The 23978-nt window shown below is 45.0% G+C and overlaps 1 protein-coding gene across 5 annotated transcripts in view; it reads left to right on the top strand.

The window, feature by feature from the left end:
* Positions 1–23978, top strand: part of Coro7 (coronin 7) — a 77192-nt gene that overhangs the window by 14117 nt on the left and 39097 nt on the right. For 4 of the 5 annotated variants that reach the window (XR_010039817.1, XR_010039818.1, XM_063226403.1 and 1 more), the window contains exons 7-9: positions 16354–16404; positions 22724–22810; positions 23297–23379. Coding sequence is in view for 3 of the 5 variants with exons in the window: in XM_063226403.1 (XP_063082473.1) it covers positions 16354–16404; positions 22724–22810; positions 23297–23379 (221 nt within the window). In the remaining 2 variants the exon portion in view is untranslated. Of the gene's footprint in view, positions 1–16353; positions 16405–19924; positions 20063–22723; positions 22811–23296; positions 23380–23978 lie in introns of those variants that run through there. The other variant, XM_063226405.1, reaches the window with a different exon arrangement.

Raw genomic sequence — 23978 nt, 5'->3', positions numbered from 1 at the left:
GGATTGCCTGAAACTTGCAGGGATCCTCCTGCCTCAGCTTCCTGACTGCTGGCATTACAGGCATGTGTCACCCAGCCTGGCAATTTTTTCCCAATATTATTCATTAAGCAGAAGGTTCCATGTACTAACCTGAACTCTGGGAGTTAAGAAGTAATAAACTGGAACTTATGTGAAGATGGTGGAGTGGTAAAGAGCAGAGATAGTCTCTGAGATCTGGTTTCCAGATGCTGAAATATAGCAAAGTGAGGAAGAGAAGGAGGAGGGAAGTGGGTCCTCATGACCCAGTAAGAATCTGGGGCAAAAAATAAGCCCATGGCAATCACATGTGGTGGTGCACACCTGTAATCCCAGCACTCACGAGGCTGAGGCAAGAAGATCATTGTGAGTTTGAGAGCAACCCTGGCTACACATGAAGTTCAAGGCCAGCCTGAACTGCATGGTGAGATCCTGTCTCAAAACAAATAAACAAAACAAAACAAAAAAACAAGCCCATGGGGAAAGCAAAGACAGAGACTTCAATGAAGAAGGAAGAAGTGGCAAGCTGTGCTTTCTCCCTGAGCACCCCCACATTGAGTGGGAGGGGCCACTTGAACCTGAAGACCCACAGTAACTAATGCACCAGTGGAAGAAGCAGTGGATACAGTGGATTGTAATGGCTGGTGAGTCACTAGGTTCACACTTCCCCCAGGAGAGAGCAGTTGGCCATTTGCCATCTTGCAGAGGAACCAACTGAGCTCAGAACTCAGAGCAGCTGGTTCCTTCTAGTGGCTTCATTTCAGAGTGAGAGGGAACTGAGTTTAAGTCAGCAGGAAATCAAGGAGCTGAGTTCAAGCTGGCAAGGGGCACGTGAGTGTTGTAGGCTGAACAGATTGGATTTCAGCCTCACAACCAGCAACCAGCCAGAACTTCAGTGGGACTAAAGTTGAAGCCTTGCCGGCATTATCCACTACTCTGCTGTAAATCTACAGCTGGCTTGCTAGGTTATCAACGTGGATCTGGACTGTGTCTGCCACTTTGTCTACCAGTGATATCTGAGACACTCCCTGAAGTGAACATTTTTTTCTGTTTTTTGTCTTTCTTGATTTTCTTTTCTTTTTCTTTCTTTCTTTCTTTCTTTTTTTTTTTTTTTTTTGATTGTTTTTGTTTTTACAGGGATGTGAACATTATTTCTAGTTTTTTTTTTGAAGTACTGGGTATTGAACTCAGGACCTTGCATGTCACAGGCGGGCATTTATGCCACTGAACTATATCCCTGGCTCTAGGGTTTTTGTTGTTGTTGTTTTGTTCTATTCTTGTTTTTAATTTTTCCTTTTCTTGTTCCCTTCTGTTTTTCAGTAGTTTCCCAAAGTTTGGGTAGTCTTCCTTTGTCCTCCAGCCTTGCTTCTAATCTCTTCCTGTTCTTCTATTTCTCTATTTTTTCCCCAACCTCTTTTAAATTTTCTCACGAGGATAAAAATCACCATACTGAGGGGATATGTGCTGCATACAGTTACCTTGTTTGTTTTAGATTTTGTTATATAGCCATAATTCTAATTCAAATGGTGAAAAGTGGCAAATTAATACCGTGGTTTGTCATTTTCTAGCCTGTATTTGAGGCAGTTGTTATTACTGAGTGTGCTACTTTAGCTAAGGTAACATAATTGTTCTAATCAGTTCTTCCTGGTATATCAACACTGAAATTGCCTCAGAAGAAGTAGGCTCTTTTTTTTTTTTTTTTTTGTCTTTTTCGTTTTTATCGGTACCAGGGATTGAACTCACGACTGCCTGCTTGCAAGGCAGAAGTAGGCTCTTTCAAAAGACTAAAAACCCAAAAGCCAGCTATACCTAAAAGACATCTGTGAGAAGTAGTCATTTCCTAAGGGTTCTAAGAACTAAGGCTACTTGCCATTAGCAGTTTATAAGCACCAACCCAGGAATTAAACTAAAAAAAAAGAAACAAACAAACAAAAAAGAAAATGGGAAGACACTTAAGCAAGGTGCAACCTCAGACTTCCAGCTCACCAAAGGTAAACCCACGGGGTAATGAAGTAAAACAATTCGAAAGCCATTCACCTGTACTCTCTGAAGTGGTAACAGTGGAAGTAACATGACAGATGAATGAAGGTCTAGGAAAAAAATCAAACCAGAAGTAATTTCTCAGTTGACTACAGAGATGTTGGATGGTGACCATAATGAAAGACATGCATAATGACTTTTAGAGCCGATTCAGGAAAAAAAAAAAAAAAAAAAACCTCTTAGGAAAATAGTGGAAATCATGAATGCCTAACTTTGGAAAGAAATGGAATCTGTGAAACAGATTCAAACAAATATCCAGGAGGTTAAAAATTCAGTTGAATATTTATACAGCAGAATGGACTAATATGAGGCCAGAATATCGGATACAAAAGACAGGATTGCAGAAAAGATAGGATCCTGAAAAGGCAGAATATTTTGTAGTTCTTTTTGGTTTTTGAGGTAGGGTCTTGCTGAACAGTCTAGAATGGCCTTGAGCTCATGATTAGCTCAGGCTGGCCTCAAACTTTAGCAATCCTCCTTCCTCAGCCTCCTGAGTGCTGGGGTTATAGTGTGCACTACCATACCCGGCAAGCTTGCTTGCTTTCTTTCTTTCTTTCTTTCTTTCTTTCTTTCTTTCTTTCCTTCTTTCTTTCTTTCTTTTTAATCTGTACTGGAGATTGAACTCATAACCGCCTGCTTGCAAGGCAGGTGCTAATGCTGCTGAGCTAAATCCCCAGCCCCTGCAAGCTTTCTTTAAAATACCAAGGGACCATGAAAAGTCATTCCAACAGCTGATATATGCTACAAAGAAGAATAACATAAGATTGATTGGAATCAGTGAAAAAGCAAGAGATAGTGCAAACTTCATAAAATAAACCTGTTCATAGAAGTAATGACAGAAAAAAAAAAGAAGTAATGACAGAAAACCTCCTAAGTATAGAAAAAGAATCTGACAACTAAATGAGGCATATGAGCTCCAATTAACCATGATAAAAAAATTATACCAAATCATAATAGTCAAGATTATAGAAATTTATAATGAGATCAGTATATTAAAAACTGTTGGAGAAAAGAAAAAAATCACTATAAAGGAAAACCCATCAGAATCACAGTAGAGTTCTCAACAGAAACCCTCAAGTCCAGGAGAGCATGGAATAAAGAATTTCAGGCCCTCAAAGAAACAACCTCCAAATCAGATTGAAGTACTTCAAAAAACTATCTTCAAAATTGATGAACAGGCCGGGGATTTAGCTTAGCGGCATAAGTTGCCTTCCTGCAAGTGTAAGGCAGTGAGTTTGATCCCAGTACCAAAATAAACAAAAATTGATGGACAGAGTTGGAGGACCAAGATAGTGGAGTGGTAAACAGCAGAGAAAACAGCCTCTCTGAGAGCTGCTGTCCAGATGCTGGAATATAGCACTGTGTAGAAGACAAGGAGGGAGGTGGCTCCTCTGGACCCAGAAAGAATTTGACATGCAAATTGAAGTCCACAGAGAGAGTGAAGAAAAAAACTTCAGTGAAGAAAAAAGCAGTAGCCGGCAGGGCCTTCTCCCAGAGATGGGTCTCACTGCACAAGAGGAGCGGTTCAAACCTGAGGATGCACAGTCACGGTGAAAGTCATGGCTGGCAACCCTGGAAGGCCCTGCAGAGAGATGTGGTAGTGGATGGGAGCAGCAGATGTGAGGGACTGCACTGGCTGGTGGTGAGTGCAGAGGACTTAGTCCTCCCATGGAGAGAGTAATTACCTGGGAGCCATCTTGGAGATGAACTGGCTGAGCTCAGAACTCAGAACTCAGAACTACTGCTGGCTCCATCTAGCAGATCCCAGCAGGGCTCAGACCCTTGGAAATTGCTCAGACAGTGGTGAACCTAATGTGTCTGGTCCTGGGGCAGGCTTCCTGAGATTATCCACTACCCCACCAAAAAGCTACTGTGGTTTTCTAGGTTAGATTGTCACAATTCAGGACTGTCTCCGTAGGTGGTCTACTAGTAAAACCAAAGAGAATCCTGAAAGTGGACCATTTCTCTTTCTTTTTTTTCTCTCTTTCTCCTCATTGATTTTATATGAGTGTGAACATACTTGCTAGCCTCTTTGTGGATGTGGTTCTGTTTTGTTCTTCCTTTTATCACTTCCGTCTGTCTTCTTTTGCACCAGTTTCCCAGAGTTGGTGTGATCCCCCTTTGTCCTCCAACCTTACTTTTAATCTCTTCCTCTTCTACTTCTCTATTTTCTCCTTAATCCATTTTAAATTTTAACCTCCATCAGCAAAATTGATACATTAAGGACCCATATACTAGATATAATTTTCCAGTTTGTTTTACATTTTGTTATGTAATTACAAATCAAGTTCATATGGTTAAAAGTGGCAAAATAAGGGTTAGCTCAGTTTGTCATCTTCTAGGCTGTGTTTGATGCTGTTGGTACCATTATAGCCAAAATTGACATAATTGTTCTAAACAGCTGTTGGTCCTGGTAGTCCATAACTGAGATTGACTGAGGATCACAGAAAATACTGTGGCACAATGCCAAAAAGCCATAGATTAGGCCAAACAAGCAACAACTTTTCATCTCCAACAAACTACGAGGTAAGATCTTCTAACAGACTCAAACCCAAAAGCCAGCTACACCTGGAAGATACTTTAGATAAGTAGTCATCACCTAAGGGTGTTAAGTATTGGCAATAAAGCAATCCACCATAGGCAATTTATGAGCATCACCCCAGGAATTAAACTGAAGAGAGAAAGGAAAATGAGAAGATATTTAAGCAAATTATAGTCCCAGACATCCAGTTCACCAAAGGCAAATCTGGGGGCAATGAGATGGGGCAGTCTGATAGCTCCCCACCAGTCTTCTGCAACATGGCAATTACCAAGCAATTGAATGAGGCTGTAGAAAAAATAAAATCAGAAATAATCTTTCAGATGACAGAGATTACCAAAATACAGACCATGCTTAGCGACATTAGAGCAGATACAGATATAAAAAAGGACCAGCTTAAGAAACTTATGGAATCTCAGCATAGGAAATAAATGGAACCCATAAAGCAGATTCAAACAGATATCCAGGAGGATAAAAATTCCATTGAAAGTATTCGAAGCAGAGTAAGCCAATATGAGGACAAGATCTCAGATACTGAAGACAGACTTACAGTTAACAACCAGGAAAAGAAAGATTTCTCAAAAATACCAAGGAACGGGGGGCTGAGGATTTAGCTCAGCGGCATAAGCACCTGCCTTGTAAGCAGGCGGTCGTGGGTTCCATCCCCGGTACTGATAAAAAATGAAAAAGACAAAATGAAAAAGCCAAAAAAAAGAAAAAACCAAGGAACCATGAGAAATCAATCCAGCAGCTGCTAGATGAGACCAAGAAGAATAATTTAAGATTGATTGAGTCGGGGCTGGGGATTTAGCTCAGCGGCATAAGCGCCTGCCTTGTAAGCAGGCAGTTGTGAGTTCGATCCCCGGTACCGATAAAAAAAGATTGATTGAGTCAATGAAAAAGCAGGAGATACCACAAATGACATTAAAAATGTTCACAGACTTCATGACAGAAAACTTTTCTGGTAGACAAAAAAAATTTGACATGCATATAGATCAGGCATAGAGAACTCCAGGTAGCCATGATCAAAAAAATCTGCAGCCAGGCATGGCATAGTCAAGATTCTAGGAATTCAACACAAGAATAGAATCCTAAAAGCTGAAAAGAGAAAACAAACAAATCACATAAAGGAAAGCCCATGAGAATTACAGCTGACTTCTCAACACAAATTCTCAAGGAGAGCTTAGAATGAAATATTCCAAGTTCTAAAGGAAAACAACTCTCAACCCAGATTGATGTATCCCTACAAAACTATCTTTCAAAACTGATGGAGCAGGGGGCTGGGGATTTAGCTCAGTGGCATAAGTGCCTGCCTTGCCAGTGTATGGTCATGAGTTCGATCCCTGATACCAATAAAAAAGAAAAAGACAAAAAAAAATTGATGGAGCAATAAGATACTTCCGTGACAAAGAACATGTGAGGAAATTTATGCCCACTGCAGAATGTTCTAAAGGACATTCTAAAAAGAGATAATGAGGACTATGGCTCCATGAACCCCAATAGAAGTAATCCACTGGGGAAGGCTAACAATTGGAGGGGAAAAAAAGGCAGAGGGAGCCAACAACAGGAAACTAACATGACAAGAATAAGTCAATACGTACAGTTATAACTATCAATGTTAATGGTCTCAATTCACCAATCAGAAGACACAGACTGGCAGAATGGATCAAGAAGCAAGATCCAACAATATGCTGCAAACAAAAAACATTTAATTAAAAAAGAAATTTGTAAACTGAAAGTCAAAGGATGGAAAACTATTCCTTGTAACAGGAACTCAGCTATTCTATTTGCAAACAGTGATTTTCAAGCAAAGACTGATTAAAAGAGAGATAAAGGTTACTACATCCTCTTAAAAGGAATAACGCAAGGGGAAGAGATATAATACGTAACATATATCAGTGTACCCAACTATATAAAACAATTACTAACAGACATGAAAAATAAAATATGCTCTAATACAGTTGTATTGGCAGACTTCAATACCCTACTGTCACAAAAAGATCAACTGGACAAAAATCCAATAATGAAATTTTAGAACTAAATTTTTGTTGGGGGCAGTACCAGGGATTGAACTCACGACCTCAAGTTTGCCAAGCAGGCACTTATGCCACTGAGCTAAACCCCTGGCAGAACTGAAACTTTTGAACAAATGGATTTAGTAGATGTCCGTTCCACAACATCAGAATACATATTATTCTCAGCTGCACATGGGGTATTCTCTAAAATGAACTGTATGCTGGCTCCTTTTTGCTTACGTAAATGTAAAGGAATTGAAATTATCCCATGCATACTATCAGAATATAGTACAATGAAATTGTAAATCCATGGCAAAAGAAATCACATGAACTTCATAAAAACATGGAAATTAAATATTGCCCTACTGAACAACCATTGGGTTACAGATGAAATTAAAGAAATTAGACAGTTTTTACAGTTGAATGAGAACAGTACCACATGGAACTTTTGGAACATAATAAAAGCAGTCTTAAGAAGGAAATTTATAATACCCAAAGCAGGAAAACAGAGCAAGTTCATATAAACAACTTACTGGTAAGCCTCAAACTTCTCGAAAAAAGGAAGGCGGGGTAAGCCAAAAGCTTATATGAGGGAGGAAATTATAAAGATCAAAGCAGAAGGGACTGGGGATTTAGCTCAGCGGCATAAGCACCTGCCTTGCAAGCAGGTGGTCGTGAGTTCGATCCCCGGTACCGATAAAAAGGAAAAAGACAAAAAAAAAAAAAAAAAAAAAAAAAAGCAGAAATTAACACACTGGAAACTAAAAATACAAAACAAAAGTCAATGAATCAAAGAATTGGTTCTTTGAAAGAATAAATAAGATTGGCAAACCCTTGTCCAACCTTATCAAAAAAAGAGAGAAAAGACTCAAGCCCATGTAATTAGGAATAAAAAGGGTGAAATCATAACACATCCTGCAGAAATCCAGATTATCTACTTTGAAAACTTGTATTCTAATAAGATGAAAATACAGAAAGAATGGACAGGTTCCTAGATACATATGAATTACCAAAGCTGATCAAGAAGATATAAACTTCCTAAATAAACCAAAATCAGTGAAATCAAAGATGTAATAAAAAACCTGCCAACAAAGAAAAGCCCAGGTCCTGACAGGTTCACTGCTGAATTCTACAAGAAATTTAGAGAAGACCTAATACCACTATTTCTCAAACTCTTCAATGAAATTGAAACAAAAAATTATACTACAAAATTCATTCCTGGAAACAAGCACTACCCTGATACCAAAACTAGAGAAGGACCCTACTAAGAGAAAATCACAGGCTGGTTTAAGTGGTGCTGGGAAAACTGGCTCTACTTGTGCCAAACATTAAAACTAGACCTATATCTTTCAACATGCATTAAACTAAAATTGAGAAGGGGAACAAGGGAGGGAGGAGGGGGAAAGGAGAGAAGGACTAGAAAAAAAAGAAGGAAAAAATGGAAACGAAGGTTATTTAAATTAGGAGGGGAGGGGCTGGGGATTTAGCTCAGCGGCATAAGTACCTGCCTTGCAAGCAGGCAGTCGTGAGTTCGATCCCCGGTACCGATAAAACTGAGAAAAAAAAAAACACACAAAAAAAAATTAAAAAAAAAATAAATTAGGAGGGGAAGAGGGGTTGAAGGGAGGGAAGGAGAATGGAGAAACAAAAAGCAAGATATATCATGTACTGGTGCAGATTCCCTGTGATGAATGTTACCATTATGTATACCTAAAATGCACCAATATCAATTTTAAAATGCCAAAAAAAGTAAGAAGCTGGGCTGACATCCCCAAGATCCCCTGGCGTGCTTGATCCAGTTTAGCCTTGGTAGGGATGGCTTCCCAAGGAGAGTGAGCTGGGAGGATAAGGCCTGGCTGAGGAAGCGACAGAGGTCCCAAATGGGGCCAGGCCTGTGTGTGACTGGTGACCTCGCCTATCTGAACCACTGGGTCAGCGCTTCCATCTCTGCTGTGGGGCCCAGCTTTTCCTTCCTTTGGGTCTGAGCTCCATTTGTCACCAGAGCTGAGCAGCAAAAGACAAGGAGCAGCTGTAGGTGACAAGCAGTCCTTTCGCCTCCTGCAGTAAGGCATCTTGTGAAGCAGAGGTCTGAGCCCAGTGGACTGTTGCTATTTCCCTAAGTGGAAGTGTTTCCCTTCTAGACTCAGAGTTTAAAGCCGAGAGAGTGGAGAGTGGTGGGAGAGGCTGTGGACAGCTGCATCTGCCCCTTTTCCTAGACCCATGTCTGGGTCCTGCATCCCCTGCTGACTTCCTTTGCTAGAAAAATACCTTGGGCTGAGTGTGAGGCTGCATGCCTGTAATCTCAGCCTTGGGAGACAGGCTGGAGGATTGTTGTGATTTTGAGGCCTACGTGAGTTACATAGTAAGATCAGGACGCCCCTGGACTACATATTGAGACCCTCTCAGAAAGCAAAGACAATGAAAAAAGGTGCCTTAGCATCCTGGGTGAGGGCCCCAACAGTGATGCCTTTGCAGTGTGGTCCTAGAAGTAGGAGGCCACCTTGTGAGTGCAAGCCAAGTGGCTGGTGTCTGCAACTGGTTGGTAAACCATCTCCACAGCAGTGGGACCGGAGTCACTTTGTTTTTTGTTTTAGTTTGGTTTGATTTGGTTTTTTGAGACTGGGTTTCACTGTATAACCCAGGCTGGCCTTGAATTTGTGACAACCCTCCTCCCTTAGCCTCCTAAGTGTTGGGATTACAGGTAGCTGCTGCCATGCCCTGGCGGAGTCCTCCTTTGCTAGTAGTTTGGGATCTGACTGCTTGTAAAGGGCTTCCTGATTTGGGCCCATATGGGGATGTGCTTGCTCCCAGGAGAGTGTGTTCTTCCCCTTGTCAGAGAGTGTCTTTTCCTTGGGAGGAAAACTCATCCCCAGTTGTTTCTCCTGTCCTGCTACTCTTAACATGGACCACCTCTGTGTTTTAGGACCACTGCTCCCCCTGCTCTCCAGCATGAGGAAAACAGCAGGTGGCCACTAGGGGGCGTGTCGGTCTCGTGGATGGCCGACCTTGGCTAGCTGTGCTCTCCACAGCCCTGGTGCTGCTGGGTGGACCCAGTGAGGACAGGGCCACTGCAGCCCAATTCACCCTACCGCTAACCCTGTCCAGACCAGAACAGCTTTAGGACACACTGATTTGGACCCAGCCTTAAGCCCCGGCTCTCAGCTCAGCTGTTGGGATGTTCCCTGGGTGCTGAGAACTGTGTGCACCCCTAACCCCAGGGCTGTGAGCACTGCCACCATCCCCAGCATCATTCATCGGGCTCTGTGTGCCTATGTCACAAAGTTCCATGGTGATTTGAACCCAGGCCTCCATCTTCTGACAGCAGGTAGAGTGGGAAGGATATATTTGCCCATCATCTCTACTTACTGTCTCTTCCCTCCTGTCTCCCTGTGTTCTTGATCACCAGGTCCTTCTGTCCTGCTTGGCTTCAAATCAGGCTTCCCAGCTGTCCCCAACTGTTTTTTGCTGTCGTTATCCTCTGTCTCTGTCTCTCATTGCCCTTCCTGCCACCTCTGTCATGTCTCTGGTTGACCCCTTTCTGCCCTTGCTGTCCAGTTCTCTGTCTCCCCTTTCTCAGCTCTCTGCTTTCTTTGTCTCCGTGTGCCTCCAGATCAGAGCTGTGCAGTGGAGCAGTATAGGAGCGGGGTCCTGGCCTGTGTCTGGAGCTCTTGCATCATGTAGCAGGTACTCAGTGAACTGTCCCTGGACAGACTTTGTCTGGAGTGACACAGACTCTGGGGCCCTGCTGAGTGTGCCTGGGAAGCCTGGCTTTCAGGCCCTCTTGGAGTGGACTCTGCCTCAGCAGCTCTGCTTGTCTCCTGGCCCTCCATCCCCTCCATTTCTTGGCCTTCTTTCCCCCTCGGCAGCATATACCAGGGTCTACATATCTTTGCTTATGGTATTCCATTTTCTCTGGACACCTTTCACTTCCTAGGGAAAGCCCTGCTTGTCCTTCAGGGTCCCAAAGGACCACCTGGGCTATCTAGTCCAGCTCTCGGGATCCAGCTCGTTGGTACCTGGGGCTGGTGGTGAATTGCTGTGGCCAAGCGTCCAGGTTGGGGCTGTGCGTGAAACAAGGCATTCACTTGAATCCAAGACCAGACTTTCACATTGAGCTATATCCCCTCCCCACGCTCCACCCCTCACCCTCAGTATGTTCATTTTCTTTCTGCCTTTCCCTGTTCTTTTCCCTGTCTGTCTCTGTCTCTCCCTCTCTCTTGCTTTGCTTTCTCTGCTCTGCTTTTCTTTTCTTTTCTTTCCTTTCCTTTTCCTTCTCCTTCCCTCTCCTCCCCTCCCCTCCCCTTTTCTTTTTTTTCCTCTCCCCTCATCTTTTTTCTTTTCTTCCAGTTCTAGGAGTTGAGCTCAGGCCTCGTGCATGCCAGACAAGCATTCTACCATGAGCTGCATCCCTGTGTCTTGTTTTTAGCTAATAAACTTTATTTTCTAGAATAATTTTACAGAAAAATTGAACAGATAGTACAGAGATTTCTCATGCCTCTAACCCCGATTCCCCTTGCATTGGGGTGGTACATTGTTGCAGTTAACGAACCGATACTGATGCATTATTAACTAAAACCTAGTTTACCTTAGGGTTTCCTCTTGTTATGGTTTGTGTTTAGATGTCTCTCTAAAGCCTCTTGTAGTCAGTGATGGGACTTTTTCAGAGGTGACTGAATGTACAGTGTGCGATGCTGGAATTGGTTCATGGTGCAATGCTAGGCTCAAGGGCACTTGGATTAAAGAGTGTGGGTGCTACCCCCTGCCAAGTATCCTGGATAAGATATAAAGGTTAAAAAGAGCTGTGGTCAATTCTTGTTGCTTTTGCTGTCTTCTGCCACCATGAACTATTTCTCTTCTGTGATGCCCCTTATCCAAGCCACCCTGCCTTGGAGCCAGCAGATTATAGAATGAAACCTCTACAGACTATGAGCTAAATAAAGCTTCCCTCTCTTAACTTGTAGATGTTAAATATTTTTACTCCCAACAATGAAAAAAGTGACTAAGGCAACTCTTGTTTTGTACATTATGTATTTTGATAAATATGTCTATTACAGTATTGTACAGAATAGTTTTGCTGCCATAAAGTTCATCTTCCCTGTGGGCCTCTTGCTAAAAAACTGAGAAGCACTGATCTTTTTGCTTTCTCTATAGAATTTGTCTTTTCCAGAACGTCAGTAGTTGGAATCATATAGTATGGCATGTATGTATGTGTGTATGTACTGGAATTTGAGCCATCACACTGAGTTACATCCCCAGTCCTATTTATTTATTTTTGAGTTAGAATCTCACTAAATTGCTCAGGCTAGGGTTGAATTTGTGAGCCTTCTGCCTCAGCTTCCCAGAGTGCTGGAATTATAGGCATGCGTCACCACGCCTTGGTAGTATGTGACTTTCTTTACTTACTGACATTCATTTGAAGTTCATCTATGTTTTCATAGACTTATTTTCTTAAAAGCTGGTTAAAAAACCCAAACATTTTCATTTTAACCTTTTTCAAATGGATAGTCCACTAGTTTGTTTACATTGTTGTGAAATAGATATCTAGGACTTTTTCATCTTGTAAAATGGAAACTATGTCCATTAAACAGCCATTTCTCTTTGCTCCATTCCCAGTCCCTGGAAACGACCATTCTGCTTTCTATACCTGTGAATTTGACTGCTTTAGATACCTCATAAAAGTGGAATCATATACTATTTGTTGTTGTTTTTCACTGATTTTTTTCCTTTTGATTTTCTTTTTTCTTTTTTTTGTCTTTTTCTTTTTTATCGGTACCAGGGCTCGAACTCACGACTGCCTGCTTGCAAGGCAGGCGCTTATGCCGCTGAGCTAAATCCCCAGCCCCCAATTTTATTTTCTTTTTAAAAATTTTTTTTATTTTTTTGAATCAGAGTCTCAATATGTAGTTCAGGCTGACCTTGAATTCACTGTGTAGCCCAGGCTGGCCTCGAACTTGCAGAGATTCTCCTGCCTCCGTCTTCCAAATGCTGGGATTACAGGTGTGCAAGAAGCCTGGCTTCTTTTCCTTTTTCCCTTTTCTTTCCTTCCTCTTTCTCTTTTTTTACTTTTTCTTTTTTCACTTCCTCTCTTCCTCTTCTTCATTTTTCTCCTTTTTCCTCTTCTTCCTTTTCCTCTTCCTCCTCTTCTTTTTAAACAAGGTCCACTATGTAGGGTCAGGCTGAACTTGAACTCACTATGTAGCCACAGCTAGCCTCGAATTTGCAGTGATCCTCCTGCCTCAACCTCTGGAGTGCTAGGATTATAGCATTTGCCACTATGCCTGACTTAACTGGCCTCTTTCTTTCTTTCTTTCTTTCTTTTTTTTTTTTTTTGAGACAGGGTCTTGCTATGTAGCTCAGACTGGCCTTGAACTCATGGCTGTCTTCTGGCCTCAGCCTCCTGAGTGCAGATTATAGATAGGTATGTAGCCTGGCTATTAGTTTATTTACCTTAGCATAATGAAATGCTAAGGGAAATAAGCCACATTCATCCACATTTTAGCACGTGTTTGGATTTTTTTCCCTTCTAAGGCTTTATAGTATCCCACTGAATTTATAGATGTTCCTCATTTAACAACCTATCTGTTTAACAACTGTTCAGACTTACAACCCACTGCTTGGGTTTATGATCTGTCTCTCTTTTTTTGTATAATTCTGTATGTCTTGTTTATAGAGCCTCAATGTCTTTCTTTGTATGATATATCATATTTATGCAATACTATAATTTCTGCTTACTGTACAGTACAGTACTATAGTCTTATGGTCTGTTTTACAATACTACATATAATTATGCAAATAAAAGTAGTGTCATCAGGTTGGAGTTTCCTTTGATCACTTCTTCTTTGTTCTAAATATTGTAATGTATATGCTATATACAATTCTTCATTTAGCAACCAATTCGTTTAACAACCTAGTTGTAACCTGAACTCAGCTGTTTAGGAGAGTGTCCATATATACCACACTGAGTGAGTTCAATCCCCAGTACCAAAAAAAAAAAAAGAGGTGACGCTAGATTCTGTCTTTGGCATGTGGAAAGCCAGTTTTCCCAGCAACATTTTTTTTTGGGTTATTTTATTAGTATATTTTAAGATATATAAATGCTTACATCACATTCATCATAGAGAATTTTTTTTTTTTGGTCTTTTTTGAGACAGGGTCTCACTATGCAGTTCAGGCTGGCCTTGAGCTCACTTTGTAGCCCAGGCTGGTCTCGAACTTGAAACGATCCTCCTGCCTCAGCCTCCCGAGTGCTGGGATTACAAGCGTGAGCCACCACACCCGACTCCATCACAGAGAATTTGTACCTATACATGATATATCTTTTTTTGTTGTTTTGGTACCAAGACTCAAACTCAGGATCTTGCACTGCCAGGCAAGTGCTGTGGTGGTGAGCTATATTCCTGGCCCTAAACAAGATACATTTTTGTCATCTTTTTTTCCCATTCCCCTCCCTTCTCTCCAACCCTTCTTTCCCTCCTTGTATTTACAAAAGTTTTGTTTCCCTTTTTCCTTCATTTTTTCTTGTTCCTTCTTTCCTTCTTCCCATCCCTTGATTCCCTTCTTATTTGAACATTTTCTTCCTATTTCCCAATATCTATTATACAATTTGGTCCTTGTTTACACTTTTGGTTTCTCACATCAGAGAAACAATGCAGCATTTAAACAGGTGTGTCTGATTTATTTCACTTAAGATATGGTCTCAAGGTGCATTCATTTAGCTAGAAATGTCTCAAGCTTATCCTTCTTTATGGTAGAATAGTACTTCATGTAGAAAAAGAACACATCTTTATCCATTCGTTTGTTGATGGTTGTTGGGACTGTTTCTAAGATTTACCTATTACAAACTCCCGTTTATTAAAGAGGCTGTCTTTCTTCCAGTGAAGTTGTTTGGCTCCTTTGTCAGAATAAGGTAGCTGTCAGCAATATATGTACACCCATGTTTATAGCAGCACAGTTTGTAATAGCCAGATCTTGGAAACAACCTAAATACCCATCGACTGAGGAATGTATACAAAAAGATGTGATATTTTTATATAATGGAGTACTGCTCAGCTATCAAGAAGCATAAATTGGAGACTTTACAGGTAAGTGGATGCAACATGAAACTATACTCAGTGAAATACATAAAACACATGTGTAAACACTGTATTGTCTCATTAGTGTGAGAAACTGAAAGAAACAACATATGTATATGCATACATATATGTATATGTATATAAAAATAGTTAAGATAGTTATACTGCTGCTTTCTCTGAGTTTACTGAAGAGAAAGATTTGTGAGTTCAGGGCCAATCTGAAAAAAAAAAAAAAAAGAAGTGCTGATCAGCCCCTACACTTCCCACCCTTGTGTCCAACATTCACACACTGGCCCGTGCTGTTCTTCATGCCTTCTAAATGTACAGGAATATGGTCACCAAAAGGGAGATTTTTGTTTGGTTTGATCACAGTAGAATTATACTACGCTGTGTTATTCTACAATTTCTTTTTTTGCACATAACTTTATTATCACCAATCATGGCTGAGTCCATAAATCATGGACACAGACTGCCCTATTTCTGCCCCAGTTGTTTTTTCTTTTTTTCCTTGCTTGCTTGCTTGCTTGCTTGAGTCAGGGTTTCACTCTGTAACCCAGACTGGCCTTGAAGTCGCAGCAGTCCTCCCTGCCTCAGCCTCCCAAGTGCTGAGATGATAGGTATGTGCCATGATCCCTGCCTCGCTTGCTTGCTTGCTTTCTTTCTTTCTTTCTTTCTTTCTTTCTTTCTTTCTTTCTTTCTTTTGTGGTAACAGGGACTTGTGCTGCAGAGCTAAATCCCTGGTGCTTTTCTTTTTCTTTCTTTTTTTTTTTTTTTTTTTTTTTTTTTTGCAGTCAGGCTGTCCTTAACCTTGCTATATAGTCCAGGCTGATATTGAACTCGTAATCCTCCTGCCTCAGCTTCCCAAAAACTAGAATTGCAGGTATGCATCACCATGCCCTGTTTTTTCTTTCTGTTTTGTTTGTTTTTTTTGGGGGGGTGTATGTGTGTATGGCGCTGGGATTCAAACCCAGGGCCTCACGCATGCCAGACAAGTGCTGTACTGTTGAGCTATACTCCCAGCCCTGTTGTTAAGTACTAATATAATTATGCTTGTATAAACATATACGTGTGCCCACACACACACACACACACACACACACACAGATTATTCTGCAGGAATAAGGACCTGAGTGAGGTTTGGGTATTTATTGTAGGTTTTTTTTTTTTTTTTTTAATCCATCCTTAACCTTGGCTAGTTTGGATCTTTAACTGTGCTGAGTGGATAGTTAGGAAGTATTAGCTCATATTCCTGGTAAAAAGTTCTTTAAGTGCGGAAAATGATGTCAACTCATGAACCAGGCTGAGCCTAGCATCAGACCAGACACACATGAAACAGCTGGTAGCTTCAAATTTGGTTCTCGGCCTCCATTTCTGTACATGTAATAGGGTTCATGGGTCATAGTAATGACACTCTTTTATAAAGTCATTGGAGAAATAAGGGAAAGTTGTGTGTGATGTACCCGGCTCATAGTAGGTGCTCAGGGAGGTGGACTGATGGACCTGCCCCCGCAGGAGGAGGAAGCAGGAACTGGGCTGGGGAGATACCTCCTGGTGTGCAGTGCCAACCCTCCGTGTTGGGACATAGGCTGATTGGAACCTGAAGTAGGGAGACAAGCTCAGGAATCCTCTGGCTCTAACTGCATGCTCTGTTTTCCCCTCTCTGCTTTTCTAGGATAAGCAGCTACGGATCTTTGACCCCAGGGCAAAGCCTGAGGCCTCTCAGGTAAGTCGTGTGAGTAGCGGGTAAGTGGAGCTTCCATGAAATGTGAGGACAGAGGCAGTTGGGGTGAATGTCAGGCTCAGGCTGCTGCTAGAATCTCCTTCTGGGAAGACAGTGCTGGGTCCTGGGAGGGCCTGGCTTTGATCACAGGGTAGGGGGCATCCAGGCTGCCCACAAGAAATTGGTGAAGTGTCTATAATTTCAGGAAAGTAATTTGAGATTCCAGTTTCCTACCCTTCCTTGAGACACACACCCTCCCAGCCTCTGTCCCTGGCACAGAGGCCAGCTGCAAAATATCCAAAAAGAACCACTTTACTAATGTCCTAGGCATCAGAGGACCCTGGGGTGGTAAGGGCCTGCCAGGTCCACAGGACCTGGAGCAATAGTATTTTATGTCTGCACAGAGTCCACGTGGCCATTTGAATTCTCAGGGTTTTGGGACCTGGGTTTATGCAGCAAATGTGGAGCCCCAGGGAGCCATTTGTTCTAATAGACCTTTAAGGTGAGCCAGACACACAGGGCTTGTCTGGTAACTTCTCTTGAGGGTTTAGTGCTTCCCAGAGCAACTGGCTTAGAGCTGAGGCCTGAGTTTTGTCAGGAGGACACATGTGCAAGTGTCCTGAGGTATGTTGAGGTTGTCCCAGGATTTCACCAAGGAATACAAGGGGAAGCAGGCCATGTGAAGCCATCAAAGAGTTTTAAGCCAGAAGTAAGATGAATGGATTTATGCTTCTCAAAAGAACTTTCTAACTCCACATGATGGCACATGCCTATAATCTCAGCACTTGAGAAGCTGAGGGAAAAGGATATCTGAATTTGAGGCCAAGCTTAGGCTACATAGTGAGTTTAAAGCCAGCTTGAAGCCTGAACTATGTAGGGAGATCTTGTCTCAGAAAAACTCAAACAAAACAAAACTTTCAAGTAGCTGTAGCTTCTTCCCCCAGAGAGGTGATTGTAGGCTTCTGCTGCTGGATTTGGGGAGTAGCCTCCCCATTACACATAGCCCCTCTTGCCATCTGTGGGACTTGTCTACCACCTGGGGTCAAGGATACTATACCAAATCTGGTGTCCTGGGGGCCCCTGCAGCCCATCCTCAGAAACCCAGTCATGTGGCGAATTGGACCTTTTTCACCAGGAAGGAAAAGTCAGCTCTGCTCTGTTCACCTGAAGACAGAGAAACAGCTTGGCAGAGCAGTTTGGCCATAACATAGCCTTGTGACCTGGGGATGCTGCTTGCTTGGCCCCTGGGCCTGTGGGCATTTGAGTCTCAGTTGGTGTGGGGACCAATGCAAAGAGTCTCTTGGTAGCTTTCTTTGACTGACTTTCAAGCCTTGGTTTACAAAGAGAGAAGGCTGGGCATGGTGACACACTCCTGTAATCCCAGTACTCAGGAAGCTGAGGCAGGAGGGTTGCCATATGTTTGAGGACAGTTTGGTCAGCATAGACTGCATAGCAAGTTCCTGTTCCAAAAACCAAAAGCCAAAAAAAAAGGAAAAGAAAAACCAAAGAGGCAGGAGGTGCGGGGGGTGGGGGTGGGACGGCAGAGGGAGAAGCAGTGTCCAGAGCTCTTTTCTCAGAGTCCTGGCTAGGCCGGTGCACAGGCACCTGCACTCCTGCCGGCCTGGGTGCTGTGCTGGGCCAGCCCCCCGAGTGTTTTCTTCTTCTTGCCCTCCTTCCAGCCTTCTCCCCCCTCCCCTGTCCTTCTGCAGCAGGGGTGGGTTGTGGTGAGGCTGAGGTGGAGCAGGAGTGGCTGCAAGCCAAGGGGCTCTGTGTTCTTAAAGAGCAGGGAGGATCTGAGTCTGGGGAGTCCCCCGAAGGGGCTTGGGTGAGGAGATCTGGGAAGAGCGTGGGCGCTCGCCTTCCCCACTGCTGGTGCGGGGGCCGCAGGCTGGAATGCCGCCCACCGCCCAGCCCTGCCCCCCACTTCCGCCCAGGGCATCTGGCCCACACCTGGCTTCTATTAGGAAAACTGCTGCTGGCAGCCAGGGTCCGTGTGAGCCGAGGGGCCAGTCAGGGAGAAGCTTGTGGTAATGGCTTCTTTGAAATCCCATTTTCTGCCTGGCCAGGGCCATGGCTGCGGGTCTGGAAGGGTATGTTGCCCTTTGTCCTACCTTTGATCTTTGGAGTGTCACTTCTTCTAAGCCCTGGACTGTCACTGGAGTGCTCATACAGGGCCAGGAGAAGTCCTGACAGCTACTACAACTCAGAGCAGGGGACCTGGGACAGCCCCCTTCTGTTCAGGCCTGGGACTTGCTGTGTATTTATTTATTTTCCTGCACTTTGTATTTGAAAATTTTTTTTTTAATGGAGTTTCACTGTGTTGGGCAGATTGACCTCAAAGGTGTGATCTTCCTGTCTTAGTCTTCTTTTTGTTTGTTTTGGTTTTGGTTTTTTTGGAGACAGGGTCTCACCATATACCTCAAGGTGGCCTTACACTTAACACAGTCCAGGCTAGGCTCAAACTCATGGCAGTCCTCCTGCTTCTGCCTCCCATGTGCTAGGATCACAGGTGTGTTCTGCCATACCTGGCCTGCCTTAGCCTTCTGAGTAGTTGGGACAACAGTTGTATGACACTGAGTCAGGCCCTGTCCCTACTTTATTTTTGGATTGTGTTTATGGCTATTCTTTTTTTTTTTTTTCTTTTTTTGTCTTTTTTCTTTTTATCGGTACTGGGGATCGAACTCACGACTGCCTGCTTGCAAGGCAGGTGCTTATGCTGCTGAGCTAAATCCCCAGCCCTATGGCTATTCTTTATGTGCGAGGTACTTAGCATGCAGGACTTCTGTTGGCCCTTTGGTTCTTTCTTTTGTCTAGGCCAGGACACCAAAGGCCAAGACTTTTGTCACTGCTCCAGGGTCACACAGCATGGTGTCAGAGGCTGGGACGAACCCCCCCCCCCAACTTTGCTGCCCTGTCACCAGCCAGAGCCCAGGGGAGCTATATCTATACAGGGAAGCAGCGGCCCAAGGCTAGGGGGTGCTCAAGCATTGATAAGGCCTCAGTGCCCTGGTCAGGGATGAGAAGGGTCCAGGAAGGCCTTGGACTCTCTCTTGGGCTGGTGCCAGTTCCTCCTGAGCTGCACTCCTGTGACAAGATAGGCAGGCATGAGGATGAACATCCAGAGCCCAGCACTGAGCCTGGTCAAGGAGCCACATAGGGGTCTCACCATAGGAAAAGGGCCTTTCACCGTAGGAAGGAGCCCAGGGCTGCCCCCAGAGCCACCCTGCCCCACACAGAAAGTGTCATTATGCCACTGGGATTTGGCTGCACTGCAGCTGGAATGCTGGGTATTCTGCCCCGTACCCCCGCCCTGGGGCTACTTGGCTATTGCCCCTCCTGTTCTCTTCCCAAGGCTAGGAATGGGGTGGGCTTTGGTCCAGGAACTAAGAAGCAGCAATGCCTCTTTGGCTTCTTCCTCCATTAGTAGGATGCCTTGTAGTCTGTGGGGACAAAAGCCATCTCCTGGCAGAACCTTGCCTTTGGGAGACAATTTGGTAATCTGGCCTCCCACTCCCTTCCCAAGGGGTCTCTTAATAACAGAACTGGGACTTACGGGTAGCAGATGCCTGGGTTCCAGCAGCAGCCTTCCTTGGACCCAGGAGATTGAGACTGAAGATCTGGAGGGAGGGCTTCTCCTCCCAGAGGCTCAAGCCTCATTGAGGTGAGCAAAGAATGTTCCTTTTTTTTTTTTTTTAAATGATCGTGGTGGTACTGGAGATTGAACCAGGGCCTTTGCACTGAGATTCATACCCAGCCCTTTTTAAATTTTTCTTTATTTTGAGATAGTATCCCATTAACTCACTAAGTTCCTATGCTTGAACTTGCCATCCTCCTGTCTCATCCTACTAGAGTGCTGAGATTACAGGTGTGTGCCATCACAGCCCAGTTCCAGTTTTGTAACTTGAAGTCATTCCAGTGATCTTGTGTTAGATAAGCAAAGGTGCCTGCTGACCTCTCTGCTTCTGTGGCCCTTAGGCAAACCTCTGGGCATGGCCATGGCAGAGATTGGCTTCCCTGATGCTTGACTTATTCTCAGAGTCCGCCAGCTCCCCTGCCCAGAAGACTGGTACTGTGTGAAGTGAAGGCTGGTCTGGAGATACTGCTGGGAACCAGGGGAACATCTGGGAGGGCAGTGGTGGTCCTGTCTGCTGCCTTCTACCTGTGATTGTACAGATCTTTACCTCTGAGACTCAGATCCTTCTTTTGCAAACTCAGATAACAAAGCCCAGTTCACGGGGTGCAGCTGTGTTCCTGGGTGACTCTAGCAGGGCAGCTTTTCCTCCTTGGGCCCCGATTTCTCTGTGTGTAAACAGGAAGCCAGGAGTTGTGGACCAAGGTACAGTGTGCCCCAACCTGTGCCTCTGGGTAGAAATGCTCAACAGCGGCCTCCCACCTCAGGCCTGCAAGCCTAGCCTGGCTGCCTCCGTTGCCCCCACTCACCAACTGTACCAGCCTCTGTGCTTCCAGGCTCTGACAGCGATGCTCCTTCCCCTCCCTGTGTGGCTCATACCTGCTGGCCTTCCCTTCCTCACTCAAATGATAACTTCACAGTGACTTCAGTTATGCTCTAATTATACTATTATCAGCCTTTTAAGAAACACATTTGATATGCTCCAGACACAGTCCTGAACACTTCGTAAGTGTTGACTCCTTGAGATAGTCCTCCAAAGGGGAGGGCCGGTTTCAGTACTTTTTACAGCAGGGAACCTGAGGAACAGCAGTGTTGTATAATTCATCCTGGGGCAGAGCGCTAGAACAGGGCTGGGGTTTTGACTTGGAGCTTGCTTCCTTGACCTGTCCGCTCCACACTGGCACAAACAGTAATGTGTAATAACATAGTTACTCGTCTCTGGTCCAGCTTGTCTCCCTAGTGTGACTGTTGCATGGTTTGGGGACCTTGTTTATTTCGTTCACCATGTCTTCTAGCTCTTAAGAGAGTATGCAATTTAAATATTCATATTATAAAAGAAAAAATGAGTGAGCAAAGCTGCCTCACCTACCTTCTTGATCCTCTGAGAACCATTCAGCCCCACTCCAGCTCTTGGCACAGTCCTTGGCTTGGGAAGCCTCCTATGTTTGTTGATTGAATAAATGATATGCGGACCAGTTGAAAATCATCTGGTTTGCTGCTTACACAGTGTTATTTGGACATCAACAAGAGGATAGGAGCCCAAGTGACACTTTGACTCATTTGGGATTATCAAGGGTGGGGCTGGCCAGTGCCTGGCCCTTGTCTTAACACCCCCCCCAACTCATCTTACATAGAGAGGAATATGGAATCCTGGTTCTCAGGCTCTAGTCCTCACTTCCTGAGCTGCTGTGGCTGAGTGGGAAGGGAGCAGTGAGAAAAGCCCCTTGAATGACACGATGCGGAGCATTTCCAGTGCTCTCCCACGCTGGGGTCGGCCTCTGTGGGCTGGGGAGGGGCCCTTGGGCCAGCTCCTTGAGGCTGCTTCCCTCCCTCATTCATTCCCAAGATCGTGGGAAGCTTGGAGGAGGCTGGCCACATTTGGGGTGAACTATTTTTGGTAACAGGGTCCTTGTCTCAGGCTCCAAGGGGCAGGGTGACTGGGAGGGAGCTGTTTGCATTTCCTCTAGCCCCCCAGCTTCCCCTGCCAGGGCCCAAAGGGACAGGGCCGCCTGCCTGGGATGTGAACTTTCCTCTCCTTCCTGGGGGCACAAGCCTTTCTCCATGCAGTTCCAGCACCTCAAGAGGCCACAGGGGCCACCCCTCTGCCATCTCCAGGATGTTCCCTGGAGCTTGGCCCCAGGCCCTCCCTCTGGCCTGCTGGCAGCATTAGGAGGCAGCAGTAATCCTCCTAATCCTCCGATTTGCACGGCGCTTTGCCCAAGGCCTGGCCTTTCCACACATACTTTCATTTCATCTTTGCAATAGCTCCCAGGAGTGGGCACCATGAGCCCTGTTTATAAAGCAAGAAAAATGAGGTTCCCAAAAGTATGAGGCCTCCACAGTCACACAGGTCTTGGCTGTAGGGCCACAGCCAAAACAGAGCTGAGCAGCTCCACTGAGCGCTGCCACCTTTGGCCTCAGCATGGCTGCACTGGCATTTCTCTCGGGAGAGACCCCAAGTCCAAGTCTGGCGACCAGGGTGGACTTTGGGTGCAGACCTGCCTTCAGGGTGGTGGCAGGGTCATCCTGTCTACGTAAAAAGCCCCCCTGGGGAAATTTCCATCCTGGCCAGCCATAGGGCCTTCCTAGGGGAAGCAGACCTGGCTCCACTTGTCTTTTGTGGGCGGGATGCCTCCAGGTCGAGCTCACTATGGGGGCCCAGTGACTTAGCACGGTATCTTGCTTCTGCAGAGCGTGCAGGCCCACATGAACAGCAAGGATAGCCGGGTGGCATGGACAGCCTCCCAGGAGCACCTTGTATCCACTGGATTCAACCAGGTAAGGGTTCTTCTGGTTTGCGCAAGGTACTGCCAGATGGGCATGTGCTTAGCCCTTTGGGCTCCTGCCCCGAAATAGTGGGTGAAACCACTGGGAGGTGAGGGGGTGAAACCACGGGGAGGTGGGGGGCTGCTGGCCAGTTGCAGGCCTGTCCATATACGGCCTGGCTGTGGATCTGGGTCTCAGAACCCCAGGGGACTGATGGCTGTGGAAAACTGGCAAATTCCATTTGCAATAGCTAAGCCTGACCTTGAGATCTGTGGTGGCCCCATAGGGACCAGCGTCTAAGGAAGGAACTGCTCCTTGTCACCTAAGAGTTCTTAAAGGAAAAGGACATGAAAACCTAAATTCCCCCTCCCTGGCATGACTCCCGCTGCTCTGGGCAGGTGCCCCATACTGTGGTGCACCCTCAGGCCCTGGCTTCCTGGAACCTTGGGGTGGGGCTGAGGGCCAGGTTCTTCTGAGCCTCTTTCTGCCCCTACCCAGATGCGTGAGCGAGAAGTGAAACTGTGGGACACTCGACTTTTCACCAGTGCCCTGGCCTCCTTCACCCTGGATACCTCTCCTGGGTAGGTGATATGGCACACTGGGGTTGGAGGCTGTGGGCCCAAGGCTTGGACAGTGTCCTCAATTCAGGTACAGTGCGTGAGTGTCACTAGTGAGGACTTCTGACCCACGCTGTAAGTCTAGAGGGCAGGGAGCTGGGGATTTAGCTCAGCGGCATAAGTGCTTGCCTTGCAAGCAGGCAGTCGTGAGTTCGATCCCTGATACCGATAAAAAGGAAAAAGACAAAAAAAAATCTAAGGGCAGGTCACCTGAATGTACAGGTTCCTGAGTTGGTCTACGAGGTCTCTCCAAAAGAATCTGGCCTAATAGAGCTGAGCATAGTGGCTCATACCTGTAATCCCAGCACTTGGGAGGCTGAGGCAGGAGGATCCCTGAGTTTGAGTCCATATGGACTACATAGTGAGTTTGAGGCAGGCCTGGACTATGGTAAGACCTGGTCCTAGCCTTCAGGAGCCCCAGCTCTCATGAGTAGAAAGTACTGAGCGGATGGATATGTTCTACCTTGTCACCGTGGGCCCATGAAAGCAGAGTGAGTCCTCAACCATGGGACCTCTTCCATAGCCTCAAGCTCATCCAGATGTGTTTTGGCATTTGGGGAGGG

This window comes from Cavia porcellus, unplaced genomic scaffold (genome assembly GCF_034190915.1).
Source record: "Cavia porcellus strain 051 isolate PalLab524CR breed Dunkin Hartley unplaced genomic scaffold, mCavPor4.1 scaffold_16, whole genome shotgun sequence".
NCBI classification, from domain to species: domain Eukaryota; kingdom Metazoa; phylum Chordata; class Mammalia; order Rodentia; family Caviidae; genus Cavia; species Cavia porcellus.
The sequence above is the reverse complement of the archived record's forward strand: the minus strand, read 5'-3'. Positions and strand labels throughout refer to the sequence as shown.